The sequence below is a fragment of the Corythoichthys intestinalis genome, chromosome 8 (genome assembly GCF_030265065.1).
Source record: "Corythoichthys intestinalis isolate RoL2023-P3 chromosome 8, ASM3026506v1, whole genome shotgun sequence".
Lineage (NCBI taxonomy): Eukaryota > Metazoa > Chordata > Actinopteri > Syngnathiformes > Syngnathidae > Corythoichthys > Corythoichthys intestinalis.
In genome coordinates, this window is record NC_080402.1 from 55,841,368 (window position 1) to 55,866,848 (window position 25,481).

General features: G+C 38.0%; 1 protein-coding gene across 4 annotated transcripts in view; it reads right to left on the reverse strand.

Annotated features, from left to right (window-relative positions):
- Window positions 1-3,177: 3,177 nt before the first annotated feature.
- Window positions 3,178-25,481, reverse strand: part of gne (glucosamine (UDP-N-acetyl)-2-epimerase/N-acetylmannosamine kinase) — an 89,245-nt gene continuing 66,941 nt past the window's right edge. For all 4 annotated transcript variants that reach the window (XM_057844325.1, XM_057844324.1, XM_057844323.1 and 1 more), the window contains exons 10-14: window positions 25,215-25,344; window positions 24,903-25,124; window positions 23,965-24,147; window positions 13,532-13,648; window positions 3,178-4,862 (exon numbers count right to left, since the gene is read on the reverse strand). In XM_057844325.1, coding sequence (XP_057700308.1) covers window positions 4,627-4,862; window positions 13,532-13,648; window positions 23,965-24,147; window positions 24,903-25,124; window positions 25,215-25,344 — 888 coding nt within the window. In that variant the 3' untranslated portion in view covers window positions 3,178-4,626. The remainder of the gene's footprint in view (window positions 4,863-13,531; window positions 13,649-23,964; window positions 24,148-24,902; window positions 25,125-25,214; window positions 25,345-25,481) is intronic.

Sequence of the window (25,481 nt, forward strand, 5' to 3'; positions counted from 1 at the left end):
GCAGTAAAAAGGTCAGGCGAAAACTTAAGAAAGACTTAAGGACACGGCTACTGCTATACTTTGGTGTATAGACCCTACCCACGTGACGTCACAACTCCGCTCTCCTGACTGGTGCCGCCCACTTGTCCGTCAAAACATAGTGTTAACCTGTTACGGCTACGTACATTTCTCCTATTTACGGCGTGTTTTTCTGCTCCTTAACATTAATAATCAAAATGGTGAAGGCGTGTGTGGCTGTTGGTTGCACTAACAGAGAAGATGGAAGGAGAGACTTGAAGTTTTACCGTATTCCGAGGGATCCAAAGAGGAGAGCGAAATGGACGGCTGCAATTCGACGTGAAAACTGGGCACCAAAAAATCACCACAGACTATGTAGTAGTCATTTTATATCCGGTAAGATGCATTTAAGATATACTTAGAGGGTTTTGGGCTGACAAATAACCACAATTAAGATCATTGCGAGGCTAATCGCCGACAACATACGACGTAGTACGACATAGTTTCAAATTCAAGATGTTTGTGACTTCCCTTTCTTCCACCATCATTATTTTTTTAATAATATTTAGCTGGTACCAAGTGAAAGAAACTGGCCTCGTCTATGGGGCTGACAAATAACCACAATTAAGATCATTGCTAGGCTAATCGCCGACAACATACACGTATGTATGTAGTGAGAGTGCTATCGCTAAACCATATGAACATTTAAAGCCTTAACTCCATTGACAAACGACATGAAATACATTAGACTTGACAGTGGATGTTAGCAATAACAAAAGATTTTGAATTGAAAATTTCGTAACTCACCTTTCCAAGCACAAGATAGATTCCTGCCGAACGAGGACCTGTTTCACCCAACCAGCAACGAAGTATTTATAAGCCTCCAAGCTCTTGAAGTTTTTCAAATTTTCGTGGGAATAGGCTGATTTTGTGTGGACAAGATAATTGTAAATATCAGCGTAGCAGATGTCAGGCAGACAGGGCGAAGACAGTGGGTCGAAAAACATCGATTTGGGCATCAAATATGGATCTGGCGACTGTATAGAACGAAGCTTTTCCACATAACGCCTTTTATGCAACACATCCAGTGAGTTTACGGCATCAGGAAGCACCGGGTCTTCCATGAAATGCATTTTAAATTCCTCGATCAATTGAAAACAATGCTAATACAGAGACAAAATGACGGACAAGTGGGCGGAACCACACAGCGAGCACGTGGTTTTGTGACGTCGCTGGGTAAGGTATATAGTGTAATATTTGATGTTACTAATGACTTAATGCATAAAGAGTTAATTATCACATGCACCTGTGCTTGAGTCTAAAATAGTGTGTATTGCTGCATTCGAGGAAAGGGGGAAGACAGTTTTCCAACCTCCGACCAGGAAAAATATCATTGGAAGGCCACTCGAACTGGAAAAGCCTTGTCGCAAAAAAAAAAAAAAAAAAAAAAAAATAGCTCGACTTAACGAGTCGCTCCAATCTAACGTCACTCGACAAAATAGCGCTCAAGACAACGTATTGATGAGTGACACAGTAATGAAGTTTTTTTTTTTTTTTTTTTTCTCTCTCTCATACAGTGAATTGTTTTAAAGAATTTGGGTATATTTTATATGGACGTTCAGCAAGGCAGTGTACAATGTGTGAAATTTATCTCAGCCATAATTTTCCCTCCTCTATTTGATTGCTTACGAAAAAGCAGGTTTGGTAGAGGTCAAAATGTCTTTTAATGGCCAAAATACACACACACACAAAAAAAAAAACAATGTCGCAATCAACCCTCTTTGTTGTTCACATTTGCTCGGAACGCTTTGAGGTCACAACTAGTACCATCCGATTGGGATAAGTCTGACTTCCTCGAATGCAGCATATGTGCGTGGGTGTAACTGTCATCATAAGAAGAGTTTTTCTTTTTTTGGTTGTTTAAACCAGTGTTTTTCAACATTTGCTGAGTTACGGCACGTTTTTACATTGGAAAAAATATCACGGCACACCACAAACCAAAAATGTTCCAAAATTACATTCTGTAGAGTATATTTAATAATAAAATAATTTCTCAACAGTTGTACTTACTCAGTGTGAAACTGGAGCCTGTTTAGATGAACAGAAAGCCAATATGCTGGCAGGAATCTTCAACAGCTCTCAGTCGCTGTTTTTATCGCAGTTAGGCTTGAAAAGCTGAGACGTCGCTGACAATGGCTTTGCAGACAGGTAATATTAAGGTCTCTGCCGCAGTGTGGGATTTAGCAACAAGTTCAGCAACAAGGTGACTAGCTTTGAGTGCTTTCTCATATACCTTTGTTGCTTTTCTAAAAAAAAAAGTTGCCTACTTCTGTGTTTTCACAAAGGCAAATAAAATAGTCCATCGACTTGTTTTGAAGTGAGGGGTGTTTCGTTTGGAAATGACTTTTAAGCTAGCTAGCTTGCCACCATGGCGCTGTTGGTAGCTGCTGGTGTCATGTTCAAGAAATGCTCGGATTTCTAGCCATCAGCCACCTTGCTGTCCTTGACAATGTCTTGGAATAAAACACGGGGAGGATTGATGGTCGTTACATATGGGTAAAATGGAAAGGCTATTTCCGTATATATCAACACTTGACAATCCTAATCAAATGATGTACAGTAGATGTGCTGGGGTCCACATTTTCGCGGACAGCAAGGTGGCTGATGGCTGGAAATCCGAGCAGTTTTTGAATGCGACACAAGCAATACCTCACTCATCTGCACACGATCGCAACCTTCTACCTTCTCCTTCCTTCCAACTGCAACTCCGCCCGACGACGTAAAAAAAAAAAAAAACAACAAAAAAATGCGATATTGGATAATTTGTCGCAGCACACCTGATGATCTCCCACGTCACAACAGTTGAAACACTGGTCTAAACAGTATTTACTCCATTGTCAGAGATCTAAGAAATTGACAATTTGCATACATAAATATTATAGGTGTAGTCTTTGGAGTTAAAATAAAATAAAACCCATTAGCCACAGTGTCAAATTAGTTAGAAAATGAGTGTTGGAATTTGATTTTTAATCCATTTTTCTTCCTGCCCATTGCCCAACCACTTTTGTCATTTCATAGAATTAACTTCCATTGACGATGATAGACATTGCTCTGAAATTTTTTTTACAATGAGCACACAGGCATACTGTAATAACACAATAATGAAACCAAGAAAACAACAACCTTCTCATTGCCGTACGGCTTTATTTTTAGTTCATAAACTAATATTGGTCAGTCAATGTCAGCCATCCAGATTTTACATCGGTCGCGCTCAATAGCATGGAATGAGTTAATACATTCTCGAATGGTTTCTTTTTGTAATTAAGATAATTAATGTTTTGATGGTGTTGGTTTTTGAAAATTGAACAAAGTGTGATGGGACAAGCATCCTGCATATTGCACGTTGAATACTCACATTGAACTAAGCACATTTACCTCATTCTTGGATTTCAGAGTTAAGTACCTTAGCAACGTATGGTCTTTCGCCCAGAACAACGTCACCATGGTTAATAATTTACTGCCTTGACAGTGTCATGTTGTTCTAGAGGAGAGCACCTGACTCACGGTAGTTTCCATTTCAAACATTCTGAAAGCCTCTAACAGGTTTCAGAATGTGTTTCCTGATGACCAAGGTGAAAAACCGTAATAAGCACTACACACGAGATCAACTCTTTATGTAAGAAACTATGTGTGCGATTACGTAAAATAAGAATTGGCAGAGGTGGTACATTGGCAACATACAGTAGGATGTTAACATTCTGTTCTCCTTAAATCCAACAGTGGGTCAGGGGCTGCTTGTGACATTTGCTCTCCATGACATACATTAAAGTGTGAATGAGACAAAATTGCTTAATTGCTAACTAGAATGTAGAAAGATGCAGTTTGTGTAATCCTCTCACCGTGTATTCAGTTGGACCACCATACAAAAGACACTAGTATATTACATTTATATATATATATATATATATATATATATATATATATATATATATATATATATATACTACATACAATGTATACTACTGCAGCAGTCCATTCTCGTAACAAAAACAGGTTTCAGTCAGAACATTGTTCAGCTATTAAATATCAACATTTTCAGTTATTTATCACAAAATTCTTTGAGACCTTTTGAGTAAATCAATATCTTCTACTCCTAGTCTTTAAGATTCATTTTCATAAGAATGAATCTTAAGAAGTTATATAGCAATACAAAGCTTTATCAGTATGAGATACATCATCTGAAGTCAAACAATAGCACAACCGTGTCGATCCAAAATTTGGTCTTTTTTTTTCTTCAATGGACAATTTTCTTATGTCCTCAAATTCAAACCTGTAAGTGTAGTTATTCAATATTTTTGTATATAAACAAAGAAAAAAAAAAACTAACAACAATCTAATAAGATTTGCACATATCTTTGCAAAAATATGACATACCTTTGGTTTGGGGTGAATGAATTGTCAAAGGATAGAGAATTGATTCCATTTACACCAACATAATGAATCATCATAGAGCAAAATAAAAAATAAAGCATGTTTTTCAAATGAATAATCTTCAGGCGGATACAACAGAAACTGTCTTGGTGGTGGCAGAAATGTTGTATGAATCAAGCAACAAGGACTGAGTATCTCTTAGTAAGTCCTTCTGGTGGCATAATCCAATACCATACTCGCAGCTCCTAATAAAGCGGGTTCTTCCAAGTCCGATATCACCACCTTGGTGCTCTGAGCCGGTAAGAGGGCTCTACTCGCGATAACGTTCTGCACAGGGTCCTGGTAAATTGAGGCTAAGACACCAGACAGGATCACCAGTGAGGGGTTGATTGTGTGGAGGATGTTGATAATGCCCACTCCTAGTGCTATGGAGGCTGCAGTGGAAAACAGAATATTTAAGTTTATAATTTAATGTACAGTGCTGGTAAAAAGTATTGGCACCCCTGCAATTCTGTCAGATGATGCTGAATTTCTCCCATAAAAAGATTGCAATAACAAATGCTTTAGTAATAATATCTTCATTTATTTTGCTTGCAATGAAAAAACACTAAACAGAATACACATTTTTAAAAAAATCAATATCATTTTACACAAAACTCCAAAAATGGGCCGGACAAAAGTATTGGCGCCCTTTGAAAAATCATGTGATGCTTCTCTAATTTGTGTACTTAACAGCACCCGTTACTTTACCTGTGGCACATAACAGGTGGTGGCATAGCTAAATCACACGTGCAGCCAATTAAAACGGATAAAGGTTGACTCAACCTCTGTCCTGTGTCCTTGTGTGTATCTCATTGAGCATGGAGAAAAGAAAGAAGACCAACGAACTGTCTGAGGACTTGAAAAGCAAAATTGTGAAGAAGCATGGGCAAGCTCAAGGCTACAAATCCATCTCGAAAGACCTGAATGTTCCTGTGTCTACTGTGCACAGTGTCATCAATAAGTGTAAAGCCCATGGCACTGTGGCTAACCTCCCTAGATGTGGACGGAAAAGAAAAATTGACGAGAGATTTCAACCAAAGATTTGATTTTGATTTATTTCAAGCAATATCAACGAAAACAGCAACAAGAATGGAGAAAAATAAAATGAAACAGTAATGATGATTATAACAGAAATGATAACAATACATACATGTGTAGCTCGAAAAGGAGTGGGAAGAAGTCAAGCTTTTTTTAGGTCCCACCCCCATTTCACTCCAAAAATCCGTAAGAATGCAGTCACTTCCCTATATCCTCATCATCATCGCATCATCACCATCACTACGGCCATCACTACCACCGCCATCATCGTCGTCATCACCGCTGTCCCCATATATTAATCGTATATCAAAATATAAGAAATAACAGCTTCACCAGTGCTCGTGGTGATTACCATTGTTCTTGAGATGTGTGGTATTCATTATCCAATGTAGTTTGTGGGCCTGGTGCCAGAGGGAAGCAACCCCCAGGCAACAGATCCACTCATTGCTAAATGTCCTAACTGTGCATTAAAAGGCAAGATGTTGGGAGCCTGTGCCATGGAGTTAGCCTCCAGCATCAGAGCTCCTCCTTGCCAGCCCTATACTCAAGTTATATGAAATGTGTGGACATATAAACTAATTTGCATACTAGTTTCCGTCTATATACAGTGGGGAGAACAAGTATTTGATACACAGTCAATGGGAAAACCCATTGGCAGTGTATCAAATACTTGTTCTCCCCACTGTAGATATGTATAACCATTAATTTTAACTATCACCATCAGCACCGGCATAGTATCTTACTCAAAGTATTGTTAATAACTATAAAATCTGGAAATGTTTTCGAGCAATAGTAACAACACCAACAATTAAAAAGACAGTTGTGGCCACAACAATAATGACAACCTTGACAACAACAACCATAGTAACAGCAATGACATCAACGATAACGAGACACGAATAGAACAACTATACTAATCATAATGATTACATCAATAAAAATGATACTTGCAGTAATTATAATCACACCATTGTATATAGAGTGGGGCAAATAAGTATTTAGTCAGCAACCAATTGTGCAAGTTCTCCTACTTGAAAAGATTAGAGAGGCCTGTAATTGTCAACATGGGTAAACCTCAACCATGAGAGACAGAATGTGGAAAAAAAAAAAAACAGAAAATCACATTGTTTGATTTTAAAGAATTTATTACCAAATTAGAGTGGAAAATAAGTATTTTGTCACTTACAAACAAGCAAGATTTCTGGCTGCCAAAGAGGTCTAACTTCTTCTAACGAGGTCTAACAAGGCTCCACTCGTTACCTGTATTAATGGCACCTGTTTTAACTTATTATCGGAAAGACACCTATTCACCACCTCAGTCAGTCACACTCCAAACTCTACTGTGGCCAAGACCAAAGAGCTGTCGAAGGACACAAGAGACAAAATTGTAGACCTGCACCAGGCTTGGAAGACTGAATCTGCAATAGGTAAAACGCTTGGTGTAAAGAAATCAACTGTGGGAGCGATTATTAGAAAATGGAAGACATACAAGGTCACTGATAATCTCCCTCGATCTGGGGCTCCAAGCAAGATCTCACCCCGTGGCGTCAAAATGATAACAAGAACGGTGAGCAAAAATCCCAGAACCACACGGGGGGACCTAGTGAATGACCTACAGAGAGCTGGGACCACAGTAACAAACGCTACTATCAGTAACACAATGCGCCGCCAGGGACCCAAATCCTGCACTGCCAGATGTGTCCCCCAGCTGAAGAAAGTACACGTCCAGGCCCGTCTGCGGTTCGCTAGAGAGCATTTGGATGATCCAGAAGAGGACTGGGAGAATGTCTTATGGTCAGATGAAACCAAAATAGAACTTTTTGGTAGAAACATAGGTTCTCGTGTTTGGAGGAGAAAGAATACTGAATTGCATCCGAAGAACACAATACCCATTGTGAAGCATGGGAGTGGAAACATCATGCTTTGGGGCTGTTTTTTTGCAAAGGGACCAGGACGACTGATCTGTGTAAAGGAAAGAATGAATGGGGCCATGTATCGTGAGATTTTGGGTGAGAATCTCCTTCCATCAGCAAGGGCATTGAAGATGAGACGTGGCTGGGTCTTTCAGCATGACAATGATCCCAAACACACAGCCACGGCAACAAAGGAGTGGCTTCCTAAGAAGCATTTCATGGTCCTGGAGTGGCCTAGCCAGTCTCCAGATCTCAACCCCATAGAAAATCCGTGGAGGGAGTTGAAAGTCCGTGTTGCCCAACGACAGCCCCAAAACATCACTGCTCTAGAGGAGATCTGCATGGAGGAATGGGCCAAAATACCAGCAACAGTGTGTGAAAAGCTTGTGAAGAGTTACAGAAAACGTTTGGCCTCCGTTATTGCCAACAAAGGGTACGTAACAAAGTATTGAGATAGACTTTTGGTATTGACCAAATACTTATTTTCCACCACAGGGTACCCGCGGGTTATTAAAGTATTAAAAAAGCATTGAATTTAGTTTTCCATTATTAAAGGTTTTAAAAGCATTAAATTAGCTGTCGTAAGTCTGGAATTTTTTCACCGTGGTTTTAATTTTCAAGAACATCTCAGTGCAACCTAAATTATATCCGCGACGAAGTTTTTTTTAAAAATCCATAACGAAGACGCGTAGAATTTTTACGATGCGCTGCACCTCGTGCGTGCGCGCCGTTAGCATCATTAGCATCAACATCACAACAGCAGGCAATCGCACAGTACTGTGTGCTAAGGCAAGGAACTGATCAGATGCCTTAGTTGTTATGTTCGACGAAAGCCTCAACAAGACAACCAAGTCCAAACAGTTGGACCAGCATGTGAGGTATTGGATCGGCGACCAAGTCGCATCCAGATACTTTGAGTCGCAGTTTATGGGTCATGCGAAGGCAGTGGACCTGCTTAACATTTCAAAGTAAGTTGCCAATTTCTCCAATTAAAATGTGTTAGATGCAATAATGTATTTCTGCACGGTTTGCCTTTTGAATGAATGTGAATTTCGCAGTTTTAACTCAAGAGTTAGCCATGTTCAATGGGGTATTGGCAGGTGCACTAGCCTTAGCATGGATAAACCGGAGTCGTAGATTCACCATCACTCCCAGATACACGGTTGACACTGTCTATTATTGGAACGAGTGCGGGGGAAGGTACTAACGTTGATCTGAATAACATGGCATGGTGATAGGCAAATTATAATGTAGGTGATAGTAAAACACCTCCTGGTATATTTAAATGTTTTTCTTGATTAAATAAGAGTATGGATTTTCTCTATCTGATTAAAAGAAATGTCTTCAATAGCTAACAAAGGATTAACATGTGTTTTTTATACTTCTTGTAATGTGATTAGAAAAAAACAATTACCAAGGGAAATGGTCATGTGTAGCTTTTTTATTTTGTGATAATTAATGGCAAACTACTGCCATTTAGTGGCTGTTTTTTAAACTTTCACTGCCAATGGCGTACCGCAAGCAACACGTCACTTCCACTCATTAATATTCATGACATTAGCTACTGTTGCTAAGTAGGGACAAGCCACCGTTTGTCCCTAATAGGAAATGAATGGAAATCGTGTACGAAGGAGATGTTTACAGAGCTAAACCTACCAATTCTCTCCAAAAATGATGTGCCTGGTGCCAAATTGACTGGCAAAGATGTGGAAGAACATAAAAATGTTCAGTTAAAGAGATGGCTTTAGTGTCAAAGGCTGAAAAAGACGGAAAAAACGAGCCGACTGATGGGATAAAATGGGATAACACATTTTATTAGAATATGCCCCGGATTGAATTAGCATGACCGTAACCTTAGTAACTGTGTTGGAGCTTTGCCACTTTGGCACCTTTGTGATGCGTGATTATAGACACGTGTAACAAGGGGCGAGTAGAGTCCGCATATATAACAATAACTGCCTTTGAGAGTGGCTTTATTAGTAACTAACTGTGTATTAAAGTACAACGAGTAAACCAATCATATTTGGACACGAGACTCATACAACGAGTGAACCAATAAGATTGCAGGCAGTGTGTCTCCTGAGAGCAGGGGCTGGCCGCCTCTGTTCCCACGTGACATGTGCCAATAAACAGCCGGACATTTCCGGGCCACGCCAGAGTCTGCCGTTGGATTGACGTGTGACCGCTCGGCTTGGTTCCTTGGATTCTCAGACCTGGAGTGTGGGCTCTCCACTCATTGTCAACAGGTAGGAGCTTGATTCATTACCAGGGAACTCGTTGTGCTTTAACTGTGGCATGGGGGTGTTAGCTTTGACAACTATACATCTAGCGCCATTGTTTCTTGTACTTGTGTGTGTTTTAACTGCATCGTGGGGGTTCTAGACGTTATCAGTGACAAGTTAGCTCTAGCGCCGTGGTTATTCTGTGTTATGCTTGTTTTTTTTTTCCTTCTGCTTGCCTTTGTGGGATTGTAACCAATAAACTTCTTTCATTTGCAATTTCTAATCAATAAACATTGTCTATTTAGCAAAAGTGTGCCTGTTGCTGACTCACTGCGAACCTGAAACGAAATTTCTTTTGCAAAAGTGTGACCCGGAAATTTCGTAAAAATTTCGTAAAACACCGACCTAAGCATAGCTTTAGCTTTTTTTATCGACGCGACTGACAATGACATTCTCCTGTTTCAACAAGCTATCCTTTACCATCAGCCCTGTCTTTCTTATATATCCTCTGGTTGTCCTACGTCTCTTACCGTTCTTGGGGGTAATTTAGTTAGCTTTGTGTAGCGGTCGCAAATGCTACCCAGTGACAGCCAACGAACACTTTTAATTTTTTCATTGATAACACATCTTAATCCTATAATTTATTTACACTTCCCCCTTACAATTTTTTTTTAAAATATATATATATATATATATATATATACAGTATATAACAGAAACGTAACAGTGGCAGTCAGATACCATTGTAATTCTTTTCAGGTCATTCATTGTCAGACAAAGGCAGTACGGTACAACGTTACGTTAAAAATATAAGTTAAAAATGTAAAAATGGCTTACCTCTTTGTCCTCTGAAAGACCATGCCAACGCAACATAATGTTTACTGCATATGAAACGTGAATGGATTCGCCGAGCTGGTGTTAAAAAGTCCGCGCAAGTTGATTCGGTCTTCACATTTTTTCCTCCCGAGTTTTTGGTTTCCGGAAACGTATGAAGAAAACATCCTTCATGTGTCGTAATGTCTAGAGTCGTTTCTACAAGTTCCAAAAAAGCAATGCGTGATCGGCATGTTCGTTTTTGAAAGATTACTGGAGAAAAGTAGCACTAATTACGTTGGGTCTATGCGAGGGCGGGTCTATAGTGTCCCACTTCGGCTTTACTTTCGCTTTACGATGCGACGTCACGGTCTAAAAATAGCCTGCTTGCGGTGCGCCATTGCAAGCACTTTACAGTTAAGGTGGCCAACTTGACAATCACCTACCTACTACCTTGACTAGGTCCTCTTAAAAAAGAAACCTGTTGTATTGCAAATGTAATTTCTGAAGTTGCTTTACAATAATAGTGTAAAATCTATTTTATCCTGGGAAATTTTTTGGGAAAAACCTTATATTTAAATGTGTTTTAATTGTATCTTCAATAAATGAGCATTCTTTTGTCAAACAAACTTAGTAATTGAGGTTAAAGTTAAAGTGCAGTGCTTTATTTTTTTTAATATGATTCAATATTATCTAAATAATGGGTGCGAGAAAAGTATCAATTTTCAGTTGAAATGGCATTAAAAAAGGTCTTAAAAGTCTTGAATTTAGATTTATCAATCCTGGGGGGACCCTGCACCATGATTTGGAAATAAATTCTTTAAAAATCAAACAATGCGATTTTCTGTTTTTTCCCCCCCACATTCTGTCTCTCATGGTTGAGGTTTACCCATGTTGACAATTACAGGTCTCTCTAATATTTTCAAGTGGGAGAACTTGCACAATTAGTGGTTGACTAAATACTTACCCACTTGGCTCACTGTATCTGTAATAATACATATGAGTAACTATCACATATGTAATAATTATTATACATAACACATGTAATATATATATATATATATATATATATATATATATACTAGGGCTGTCAAAATTATCGCGTTAACGCGCGGTAATTATTTTTTTTAATTAATCACGTTAAAATATTTGACGCAATTAACGCACATGTCCCGCTCAGACAGTATTCTGCCTTTTGGTTACAGCAAGGTTTTTTGTGCTGTCTAACAGCGAACTCTTGTGGTCGCTTTGCGACATGGTTTATTGCTTTCTTGCCAGTTCAATATGGCTGCACGACGTCTCGGGCTGACGCCTACGTTGTAATGTTGTGCTTATATGATCCTTGGACAAGATTTGTCCGTAAGTATGGTTGTTGTAAAGAATGTACATATTATGTTAGTAAGCGAAATGTTATATTTTTGTATGAGACGCTTTTTGTTTATGTTTAGTGAACCTGTATAGCGTGCTAAGCTAACGTTGTTGCTAATGCAATGCTTGTGTACTTTTTTTTTGTAGTTTCACTACGGTCTAAAGAGGACAGTGGTTTGAGGCCATTTTATTAATAAATCAGATGAAAAAGGAAGAAGTCTGATTATTAAGGTGTCGTTCACTAGCTGTCTAGCTTTGGAAAAAGTAGACGCTTCGGAGTGAGGACAGCATAGACAGATTTAAATGACAGTAGAGTGAAATGCCCACTACAGTCCTTATGTACCGTATGTTGAATGTCTATATCCATCTTGTGTCTTATCTTTCCATTCCAACAAATTATTTTACAGAATATATATATAATTTACAGAAAAATATGGCATATTTTATAGATGGTTTGAATTGCGATTAATTACGATTAATTAATTTTTAAGCTGTAATTAATTCGATTAAAAATTTTAATCGTTTGACAGCCCTAATATATACCCAAGACATTTAGAGACCTCTTTCTGTGTAGCGTGACCAGACTTGATGTTTATACAGCAATTTGAATCTCTGGATACTATAACACTGCTTATAATGTAATCCCAAATTGTTCCAGAGTTTTACCCCACATACAGACACACAGAATCCTTTACGAGTAGTACAAAATTTTGGTAGTGAAAAGTTGGCAAATCCTCTCAAATTATGTGATTGCTCTCACACTGTAAAAAGACATTGTAAATTGAGGAGTAATAATTTATGACATGCTTTAAATAAAAATAGTGATGTGTTGTATTTTATAAGATCATTAAATTTTAACCGTTTATATTGAGTAAATAAATTATGGGTTTTCATCTAAAAAAGATTGTGCGGATGGTGGATAAAGAACCTCGACTGACATCCACACACATTCAAGCTGTAGTGCAGTCCGAGGGTACAACAGTGTCTACACGTACTGTCTGTCGGGGTCTGAAAGAAATGGGACTTTATGGTAGAATACACAGGAAGACCCCACTTCTGACCCAGAGACATAAAAAAGCCAGGCTGGAGTTTGCCAAAACTTACCTGAGCAAGCCAAAAACGGAAGAATGTTCTCTGGTCAGATGAGACAAAAGTAGAGCTTTTTGGGAAAAGGCATCAACATAGAGTTTACAGGAAAAAAATGAGGCCTTCAAAGGAAAGAACACGGTCCCCACAGTCAAACATGGTGAAGGTTCCCTGATGTTTTGGGGTTGCTTTGCTTCCTCTGGCACTGGTCTGCTTGACAGTGTACACGGCATCATGAAGTCTGAAGACTACCAACAAATTTTGTTTGCAGTTGTCCAAAGAAGAATGGTCTAAAATTCCAGCAGAGCATTGTAAGAAACTCACTGTTGGATGCCGGAAGCGGTTGTTCGCAGTTATTTTGTCTAAAGGTTGTGCTACCAAGTATTCGGCTGAGGGTGCCAATACTTTTGTCTGGCCCATTTTTGAAATTTTGTGTAAAATAATATTTTTTTCCCCATTTTCTTTTGTTTTTTTCATTGCAAGCAAAATAAATGAAAATATTACTACCAAAGCATTTGTAATTGCAATCATTTTCTGGGAGAATTGAGCATCATCTGACAGAATTGCAGGGGTGCCTATAGTTTTGGCCAGCAGTGTAGGTGAGATTGTTTAGGCACTGACCCTTATTGAGAATTGCTGCAGCCTTGGCGTTCCCTTGTCTTGCCGCACTGATAAGGTGCGCAGCAGTGATGGGCTCGGAGAGCTTCTTTTCCAAGCCATCCCCTTTTATCAGTTCATCTGAAAAACACAAGTGCAGTATTTACAGATTTTAATCTTACGGAATTCTTTCATCAATTGTTTGCAAAGGTGTAATGTCATCCGAGGTGGGTAGAGCTGCCAAAAAAAAAGGACAAAATTAACATAATATTGGGCATGTACTGAACATAATGCACAAGAAACAAAATGCTAAGGATACAGCAATGTTAGCCGTGGACACATGTCAAGCATTTGACAGTATAGAGTGGAATTATCTTCTGAAAAGTCAAGTCCTTACTAACACCAATATGTCCAAACCATTCATTTTGCAACGTTCAACAAGACAATCATGCCCTTTGTCAATTTTTTAACCTATCCTACTCAGCTGCTTGACACGGAGAATAGAGATCTGAGTGTGTGATTAGTCTGAACAGTTTTAATGTATCACACGGGAGAATGACATACTCTCATTGTGATCATTCAACGTACCTCGTTTATTAGGAGAAAGCAGCGAACAGGAGGGCGTTATGGGCTAACTACAGGTGTGTGAAATTTTCGATTCTTAGATTATTTGCAATTCGGCCGCTGAAAATTCGAGAACAGTTCACAAACATGCATATTCTGATTATTTAAATATGCTCAGTAAAGCGGGACAAAAACACATTCAGCACGGTCTTCAGGACACAATGAGGAACGGACCGACAACTCATGCCGCTAGATAAAAAAAACAATAAAACCTGACAAGCAACGGTCAGTTGCTACAAACTGAGCCCACATAATGCTACGGTAGAAATCACAGGTATATAAAACAAGATGCGATAAGACAGACTCAGTGGCGTTAGCACACGTATAGAGCACTAGATGCGAAATGGCAGACTCGCCGGCGTGAGTAAAAAGCCGTCATCTTAAAGCAGTAGACTTCTCAGGAAGCCTCTGTTGTAGCGAACCTTCCGAGCGAACCTAATTAACTGTTCATCTAAAGTACTCCTACATCGGCAAAATCTTGACTTGAATCTATCTTTAAATGATGAAACAGTTTTAAAACTTTCACATGTCTAAAGTAGACAGAAGGAAAATTATGAAATAACGGGAGGGATTTTAACAACTTGAACAGTTGATCCATAACATTAAATTAATTGAAAATAGTTTAAAGCTGCTGATACAGAATGGAGACTTGAGTATTTTGGATGAGGCTGCTAAAGGCAGAGCATAGACTTCCGAACTCTATTAACCTGACACTTTGTCATTCTTTGCGTCACGCTTTACCAAAGGGGGCTGAGCTTAATTTAGTAATAGTCATTCGAAGACAGCACACGCTCATGTCCAAGCCGGATTTAAACTTGGATTTTTAAAGAAGTACGAAAGCTGTACCGCATAAAAACAGGAAAGATTGTCTCAAGATTGATTTGTTTGGGGATTCAAGGTCAGGCATGAAAATGGGTCAGGGGTAGAGCTGTCCCGACGTCATCGATGACATAAATGCGTCGACGGCAAAACATACCGTCGACAGGTAATGACGGGTTAAAAAAAAAATTACATGCGGATAAAGTTTAGAATGGCGGGCGCTCGCGATGCAAGCGGTTGTTACTGGCACCCCCAAGGTGGCTGCTGTTATTTCAATGTGACCGGCATTGTCAGATTGAGCAAAGAGGAAGAAAGTGGGCGAGCGAGAGAGAGGGAGAGAGCGATAGCGAGCGAGATCGGTGAGTTGGGAAGTGCGCGGGTAGCACAGTTCAGTTCAGTTACTCCATCCCCCACGTTTTTGTTTTGGTCAATAAAAGTGTCCATAAAGAGCAATCCCATGCCTCTCTGTGTTTTTAATGTACGCCGCCGCTTTCCTGAGAAGGAAATCGGACGAACCGACGACAACGAGCCAAGTGAATCGCCGGTTCACTCCTCAGTACGGCTTGGAGTTGAAAACACCGCCAATTACCAAAAAGGGCAGAATTGGTGTCACGTGAAAGTGGCATAAAGCCAAAAAAGCGGACCAGAAAAGCCAGAGCCTGGAATTATTTCAAGGAAAATATGGAGGGTGCGACTGTGTGTACTCTTTGCTAAGCTGGAGCTCGCATACCACGGTAGCACGTCGGCTATGAACGAACACTTGAAGCGCCGTCACCCAAGTATAATTTTCGAAGACAACAAGAAACAACAAGCTAGCGGATTGTAAGTCCATACAAAGTTCTAATGGTTTTTTTAAAAATTGAAGTTGCCTTTATGTGTGTCGTATCAACATGCATTTTTATTTATTCATTCATTCATTCATTCATCTTCCAAAATTATATAATATTTTATTTAATTATTAAATTTATTAGGATCATGGAAGCTCCCACTTGGGGGGGAAATATATATATATCCTGTATATACATAATATAATAAAAATATATATGGAAACAGCACTAGCAGGCCAGTGCTGTTTCCATATATATTTTATTTTATACTATAATACATGACTGCATTAATGTTAGTCACTTTATATTATAAAGTATTATTGTGTATATGGCGGAAAACACTCAGGTGACTTGAAGTTCCGCTCTGAGACCCTCAATTTGGCCAACTTTCAAAATTGTCCGAAATGCATGTGTGATACATCATTGGAAAGCTTAAAATCTCAATTATCTGGAGGAACAAAATTTTGAACAGGAAAGCATGTAAAAAAAATAAAAGAAAATTTTTAAACAGCAAAACCCTAATTGGAGGCGAGAACACGCGAGAGCAGAATTAAAGACGCCACGATTTTAACGAGATATTATCACGTACGTATCTTGTTTCGATCCAACAACTATGTCGCATGCAGGGGTCGCGTTAACCGAATATTTTCCGTCGTTGACCGATTTTTTAAAACGGTGACGGGAAAAACTGAAGTCCATCTGTCATTTTGACAGGTTGCAATTCACACCCCAGACCACAGGGTGGTGAGTGAGCATATTAATTAGCTATTGTCTCTCTTGATGCATGACGTCGTTGGCCTCTGAAAAATGTCAAGGTAACTGAGTGTCCGAAGTTTCTTCAAAAAGCCCCAAAACGACGATGGTGTTGATAAAAGAGGTGAAAAAACAGGGACTGCACAAGCGGGCATGCAATTCAAGTCCATGCGTACCAGGAGGAAGACTGCGTTCAGGCCACAGCAGGTGAACTGTTAATTTCATTGTTCAATATGTAACCTCATCTGCTTGATGTGTGATGATGGCACGGTGTGGATTCTCTGTTAAACGTGTTCGGACAGAATATTAATTTAAAATGAATGAAAACTAAATACGATTGAATATGTTGAAGCGGTATGCAGTGTTAAGAGTCTTGTTAGCTCGAATTGCTGTGTCCAGCCGCTGTAGCTCTGCTGCTCTCTGTGAACTCTCTATTCAAGCCGGTGTAGGCGCACTATCCTATTCCCCTCACTATCCACTCGCGGGGGCCTGCGCTTGTCAGTGACGTTCCTTATTCTTGCTATATGAATATACAACTTTAGCATTTGTTGATATGCTCTGTGTGCAGTATCATCCATCGATTTTCCTTTTTAAATGAGCACTTTTAAGCGAACGCAAGAAGTAACAACGGGAACATTTTTAAACAGGCATTTCATGGGAGAGCATTTCGACTCTTCAGCCAATCATATAGCGAGAGTGAGTGGATAGTGAGGGGAAGAGGATAGTGAACCTACACCGGAACATGCGCGGCTCTTAAGTGTCTCGGTCCCGTGACTGTGTCGTAGCCGGTAACGAGCTCTGCCAAATGGACACACAAGTACGGAAGGTGAATTATGCCAAACAAAGGGTCACCACAATGTCATTATCATCATTTTAAAAATTTAAGTGACGGGTAAAAATAGATTATGACCGGATTTTTATGACCCTGTCAGTCAAAATGACAGACAACGAAAAAGTCTAGCGCAACCTCTGGTCGCATGTATCCCTGAGAGTCAAGACACAGCTGTGAATAGCCACATTTTTTTGGGATTTTATGGGTGAAACATGTGAATATAACAAGGGTTGCGATGCAGAAATCGCAGACAACAAGGAGTGGTTAGATTTTCTTTTTCATATAGTTACCCTTTTAAAAGTTATTTTTCAAATTTTTTTTGTTTGGATCAAGTATTTATCATCTAACATATCGGGGAAAATGCGACAGTAAAAAAAAAAAAAATACAATTAAGCGATAGTAATGAGGTAGATATCCGTGACTTTTTTACAGACGCCCAATTTTTCATTGTGACGTAATTGGTTTAAAAGTTTAAAATATGCGAGTGAATAAATTTTTTAAGTTTTTTTTTTTTTTTTTTTTAAACTAAAATTTAGACATCAATTAATGATTCTAAGCTAACAATGACAGACATTTTGAATAATAAATATAATTACTTACATTCTTTTTGTGGCTGGATTCAAACAAAAGCGGTTGCACGACGTCTGTAAACGGGGGATTTTTAGAGTAAAACGGAAAAATTAAAAATAGTTCGGGGGCTTCATGCACCATGAATCTGCTATTGCAGCATATAGACATATTGTTCTATCAAACGCAACAGTTGTTTTGGCTTAAAATACAGGCGTTTCTTTTACAGAGGGGTGCAAGAGCAGAAACTGCTTTTTCAGTCTTGTCTGTGTTTTCCGCCATATACTGTACATATAGTAGTATACTATGAAATTAATACTATATATTTAATTTTTGTTATTATGACTATGTGTGCCTTTCATTCAAATAATTGTGGTAATATTTCAGTGTGCCCTCTGCTTTGTCTATTTTCAGGTTAAAACAAACAAAAGTTGAACAGTTTTTTCCCCTCCCCAAAAAATGCGGAATGCACACCAGAAGGAGCATCTGAACTCACACAAAGTATTCTGAAAATAGTTGTCCGGGACATTGCAATTCATTTTAACAATATAGACAATGACATACCACAAAAAGAGTAAGAATGTTTTTTTTTTTTTTTTTTTTTTTTTTAGAAGTAGTTAATGCCAGCAGCATTTGACCTCATTGTTTGTAATTTATTATTGATATTTATGTTATTTATTTATACGTTAACAAAGAATTTAGGTGTTCCAAAATGTTTTTTTGTGAATTAATAAGCGTCAAGAAAAATTTCATTATTAAATTGGTAAAAAAATAAATAAAAAAATAAAAAATGAAGCAGAAAAACATGAATGTATGTTGTTTTTAAATTCCGATGCTCTAAAAAATGGCGCCATCGGCCCTAATTTTTATACCGTATTTTTCAGACTATAAGTCACGGTTTTTTTCATGTTTTGGCTGGGGGTGCGACTTATACTCAGGAGCGACTTACGTGTTAAATTATTAACACAGTATGATATTATTTCACATGTTATTTTGGTGTTTTGGAGTGACCCTGATGGTTTGGTAAACTTGTTAGCATGTTATTTATGCTATAGTTATCTGAATAACTCTTAATAGCTATGGCCACGTTCACGTTCTGCCTTTGGCAATGTGTGTTCAATTGTATTATTGACTTTTATATTGAAATGCATGCTTTTAGTTTGTGGCGCTTTCACGCCCACGTGGCGGCGCACTTGCACTTGTTTACGTGAAGAGCACTCACATGCCAGAAGAAGACTGACAGCTACTTAGGTCTGGGTGAGTGGGTGAGTTAGCGAGAGAGAAACACGGCTGCGAACCTACGTTCATTGTTTATGCTTTTAAAATATCTCTACAGAGGCAACGCCTGTGTGTATCATCTTTTCTGTTGTTGTGTGTTTTCCACCCGCGATCAGAAATTTAGAGCCAGTTGTGTGGGTGTTTGAACGATGTGCTAATGCTAGCGAACGCATGCTAACCGTTTAAGTCATTGCTGTAAAACAACCTAATTATCATTTATTTACGTTGATGCGAACCTGTTTGGTATCGAGCACCAAACTGATTCAGCAAATTATGCAGCCATCCAGCATTGTCATTTGGAAGTTCGCTCTATAGCCAGGACCGAGCCGTAGCGTCCTGGTGAGGACAGTATATTCGCATTTCGTTGTTCATGCACTGTACATTTATTCAACATGTTGTTCTCTATTGTATTTTTATTAGAGCTGTCAAACGATTAAAAATTTTAATCGAGTTAATTACAGCTTAAAAATTAATTAATCGTAATTAATCGCAATTAATCGCAATTCAAACCATCTATAAAATATGCCATATTTTTCTGTAAATTATTGTTGGAATGGAAAGATAAGACAAGATGGATATATACATTCAACATACGGTACATAAGGACTGTATTTGTTTATTATAACAATAAATCAACAAGATGGCATTAACATTATTAACATTCTGTTAAAGTAATCCATGGATAGAAAGACTTGTAGTTCTTAAAAGATGAATATTAGTACAAGTTATAGAAATGTTATATTAAAACGCCTCTTAATGTTTTCGTTTTAATAAAATTTGTGAAATTTTCAATCAAAAAATAAACTAGTAGCCCTATTCTGTCCTCAATGTGTGTGAGTACACAAATTGACAGATAGCGAACATAAGTTCCAAAAAGAAATCAGACGGTGTGGCAAAGTTGCATGGGCTTTACTGAAGTCATCTCTTTTTGACAGGAGCACGTTTCTTTTATTTTTGTAAAACTGAAAATAACAAGGCAATGTGTCAATAACTTGCATAAATCACAAAATAACAAAATGTACACACACGTGTCCATTTGAGCAGTAGCACTAGCCAATTAGCTCACAAGCATCTAACAATGTAACTGCATTTCACCATATATGTGAACAAATTCAAATACACATCATCAATAACTATCTAATGCTCATGAATATAAACAAAGGAGGAATATAACTCACAAGCGATGCATGTATTAGACACAAACAGTGTGATGGGGCTATGAGAACTGCCACTGAATACTGGATGCGGACGTTAGCTGGTCTGAATAGCACTGTCTATTAGTGTGAGTTCGCGTCGACATATAATCACGTCAGAAAAGCGCGCCGAAACCCAAATAATCAGCTGCACTGAATCGCCATCAGAGGGCGACATTACGCCACATAACATATGCAAGTCACACCCAAGCGCCAGCAGAGGGCGGAAAAACTCCATAAAACACAATTAACAAGTTGGCCTTTCACTGTACTGACATTTAAATCTGTCTGAGCGGGCCTAGTGCGTTAATTGCGTCAAATATTTTAACGTGATTAATTTAAAAAATTAATTAGCGCCCGTTAACGCGATAATTTTGACAGCCCTAATTTTTATATTAAACTGCCTTTCAAGATGACATATCAGTTCTATGTGTTGGATTTTATCCCCCAAAAATGCGACTTATACTCCGGTGCGACTTATATGTTTTTTTCTCTTCGTTGGGCATTTTATGGCTGTTGCGACTTGTAGTCCGAAAAATAAGGTACCTGAGTTTATTCCCGGATCTGCACACTTGCTGCATTCATGAAGTAAAACAAAAGTTTAAATGTTGAAAAAAAAGAAAAAAATTGCATGTCCTGCGGTGTGACTATTGCGCATGCGCAGATTGCGATGGCGTTCAAACAATATATTGTGCAGGCTTAGCTGATAGCATTTACTAGTGCGAAAGAATGGAATGTTAACAGATTCAGAACACTGACTTCTGCTTTCCAACATTGTTAAAAAAAATTCTTATTAAAAAAATGTCTAGCATTATTCATAATATACTACTATATATAATAGTATTATAATAATTATAAAATAATTGCCAATCATATTTTTTAAAAAGGGTGTCATTTTAAAGTTATTCTTAGTGTAAAATCTGAATTCTGTAGTATTATAGTATTTACATATTATGGTATTAATTCTGAAGTATGTGGGATTAACTCCAGAAATCGTTATTTGTATGACAAACGTGACATGCTTTTATTTTGAAACGTTTACCGGAAGTACGTTCGCTAAACCGCTAACAACTTTACACTCCGCAAAAAGCACTTTACGTCATTGCTTGTGGTGTCACCAATAGATTTTTTTTCATTTTTTCGTTTGCAAATGCTGCTAACCAGCGATTTTTCATATATGAAGTGTCACCTTTTAACCGAAAGTTTAACCGTTTTGGAAAAGACTGCCAATGTTTTATAGCAGGCTAAAGTAAGTTGTCTTTTTTCCCCATTAGTCTGTGTAGCAATGGTAACTTTTACAGTGTTTAATATAGATGTGTTTCCTTATTTTGAATGTGTGAACTCTAATTCTATGGCGTGTTGTTGACCAATAAACATCTGGACAAAACAACTGGGAGTCTCATGTCATCTACACGCACGCACGCGGTGATAAAACGCAGACGTGAAAATTACCGCCCTCATTTTTATTTACCTTTCGATAAATGGACTCATTGCATATCGCAACAGGCTTAGCAACCTCAGTAAAACATGTTGTTAGTTAGATGGACTTACGACCCCCTTGCCCCCCTAAAAATGTTCTCCTCGGATCTACACAATTCACGTAGGTCACCCTTTTTGACTTCAAAACGGCGAATTTTGCTGAAAGGTGAGTGATTTTCATGCCTCCAAGGTAATTATTGTATTTTTCGTGGCATGCATGCATTTTTAAATGTTGTGAAAAAAATCAATGGGAGAAATCAGCTGCTACCGCATTGGCATGTTTTTTTTTTTTTTTTTTTTTGCTTTTAACCAAGAATCGAGACAGTTTTACGTCCATATCTATGAAGAATTTGGGGATTTAAGCATTTATTCACAATATTTTTCATCGTAAAAAGTTCTGTTTATGTCAGGCGTCTGCTCGCCTCAGTCGCTAACAGAGTAGCATTGAACTTTGACATATTTACATAAAATAAACGCTAAATGCACGTTTTTTTTTGCCTTTAACCAAAAATCGCGACTGTTTTACGCCCATATTTATAAAGAATTGGGGGGAATTAAGCATTTAATCACAATAATTTTCGCCAGAAAAGCTCTGTTTACATCAGGCGGCCGCTATCCTCATTCGCTAACAGAGTAGCATTGTACTTCGACATATTTACGTAAAATAAACGCTAACTGCACGGTTTCTTTGCTTTTAACCAAGAATCAAGACCATTTTACGTCCATATCTATGAAGAATTTGGGGATTTAAGCATTTATTCACAACAATTTTCACCAGAAAAGCTCTGTTTACATCAGGCGGCAGCTAGCCTCATTCAGTACAACTATATAACTAACGATACAACAGTAAAATGACAATAAAGGGCTATTCTATTCTATAATAAGTTGTGATTGCATATAGAATGTATAAATTATTTTATAAATTATTTATAATTAATTTTGCATGTTTTCCTCAAGTATTAAGTTTCTGATGTGAAAATTGAGAGATTTATTGGCTTTTGAAAAAAAATTAAGTTTTTTTTTTGGGCAAAAACTTAAATATTTCTGTTGATCCAGAAAATATAGGTGAATATATCTGCATTTGGTGATTTTTGTGCATCTAGTGTAAAATCTGTGAATTTTACAGCCATTTTAAATGTTGTTATACTTATATAAAAATAATTGATCTGGATTTTATAAGGGAACGACTTTTAATTTTTTTATCCCGCTGTTCATGGAGACTCAATTATGGCTAAGGCCTGTTTGGTTTTAGGTCAGTAGCAGTTTTGGTTCTCAGATGAACAACAAGTTGAGGAAGGAAGTTTTTGATATCGAAGTTGAAGAACATAAAGAGGCAAAGACTGACTGAGTCACAGCCAAAAAGTGTTGATGACAGTGTTGATTTCTATTCAAGATTCCCCCCTCCCAATTAAAGTCTGTCACAATTCACAGCCAATTATACTGTAAAGCTGGTTTAATTATTTTTCATGTGCCCTTTTGACCTATGAGCACCTGCCCATCCATCGGTCTCTGCACGGCCCTGGCTGTCACGTCTGATTAGTATAACGGAGTCATGTGATTTTTATTGCAACGTGTCATTGGTGAAAGATGGTAGTGCCACTGTCAGCATCACTGGCAAAAACAGAGTAAAATCTAATATGTAGAATAAAGAGGAAACAACTCTAATGTAACCCTAAGTAGTGGAGCAGGGTTTCTTCTTCATAAATCTACTTAAGTGAAAAGTATGGCATAATAAAACTACTCTTAAAAATACATTTTTCTCAAAAGGTTACTCCAGTAAATGTAATGGAGTAAATGTAACCCGTAACTCACCTCTGAATGACATACTTATTTCCACCCAGAGCTGATCTGCATGGCTTCAATTTTTTTTGACTTTTTAAAATGTTGACATCTCTCTCAAACTATTATCATGATTTATGTAACATGTTACCATAATGATTATTTAAATTCTTGCTGCATTTGTTACATACCGGTACCAACTAATTAAAAAAAAAAAAAAAAGTTCAGTTGAAGGTCTGCTAATAAGTAAATTCTGAAAATAGTAAACCTTTTCATATCAAATCCAATAGAATGAAACTCACTTACCGTCATTCATTTTTTTGGCCTCTCTCTGCAAGGCCAGGCCAGAAGCGTATGCCTCAATGCATCCTCGGCTTCCACACGAACACTCTGGGCCATCTAACGACACCATGATGTGACCCAATTCGGCGCCGCAGAAAGTGCTGCCGTGGATCAGCTCGTTGTGCTGAATAATCCCACCTCCAATACCTTTCAGAAAAAAATTACACATATTGTACTGTATCCGTGCAGTTTAAACTACTTAGTAAACATCCCAAAAAATGCAGCCAAGTACAATTAAAAAAAAGTAATTGGGGAAAAGAATACTCAAGTCCTGAGTAACATTGTGAGTACCTGCTTAAGATGTTTGATTTTTTTTTTCAGCACAGTTATCTGTATGAATGGTTATTTTTATACTGTACTATTACACTACATAACCACATTTAGCCAACGAAATACAAAATAAATCTACAGAAATTAAGCATACTTCTTCCAAAGAGCTTGAGTGCCCTCTAGTGAAGAAAACATATTTCTCCACGCTTTCGAGTTGTATTGACGGCTATGTCAAATACTTCATTTTTCACCGGGCTTTTAAGACGCCACATGATTCTGAATAGGCTGTCGTGATCAGAGAACTACAAGCTTGATTGCAAGCAAGATTTGTATAATGGAGTCACGTGATTACTGTAGCGACGTCTCATTGGTGAAACTCGTTGAGCCACTGTTAGCGTCTCTGGCAAAAAAAAAAAAAAATTTAAGTAAAATAGAATATGTAGAATAAAGAGTAAGAGTGGTGTTTCTTCTCAAATCTACTCAAGTAAAAAGTATAGCTTAGTAAAACTACTCTTAGAAGTACATTTTTCTCAAAATGTCCCTCAAGTAAATGTCACGGAGTATATGTAATGCGTCTAACGTCCTCTGTCAGTTATGCAACAATTTGATTTTATAAGAGCACTAAACAACACCTGTTCCTGTGATGACAGTGACAAAGTTCTCCACTCCTTTTCCATGACCAAACTTCCTTTCAGCCAAAGCTGCACAGTTTCCGTCATTATCCACCCAGACAGGCAGATGAAAGGCATCAGAGATGGGTGTTCTCAAATCCACAGACGTCCACTCCTGGATTAGTTTAGTGGAGTCCATTACTACGCCTTCTTGTGGATTTACCCGCCCACCAGTAGACACTCCTATAATGTAAAAACGTAACAGAATTAGGTCTCATCTGTTTTGCTACAGCATCAAATTTTAATGTCATGTTTTGTGTTATAGTTTCATACCAACACCCAGTATTCTACAGTTGAGAGATACTGCATCCTGCATAGCAATTTCACACATTTTCAATATGAGCTGCATCCTGGGTTCAAAGGTCTTTGGATTTGGTTGAGTATATTTCTTCACTATAGTACCCTAAATTGGACAATGAGCAGAGGGGTGGTTGAAGTCAGAAAACAGTACAACTATAAAACTATAGTTTCAATCTTATTAAATTTAACCCTTTCATGCAAAATAGAGGTCAACCAATATATCGGGCCGATATATGCACT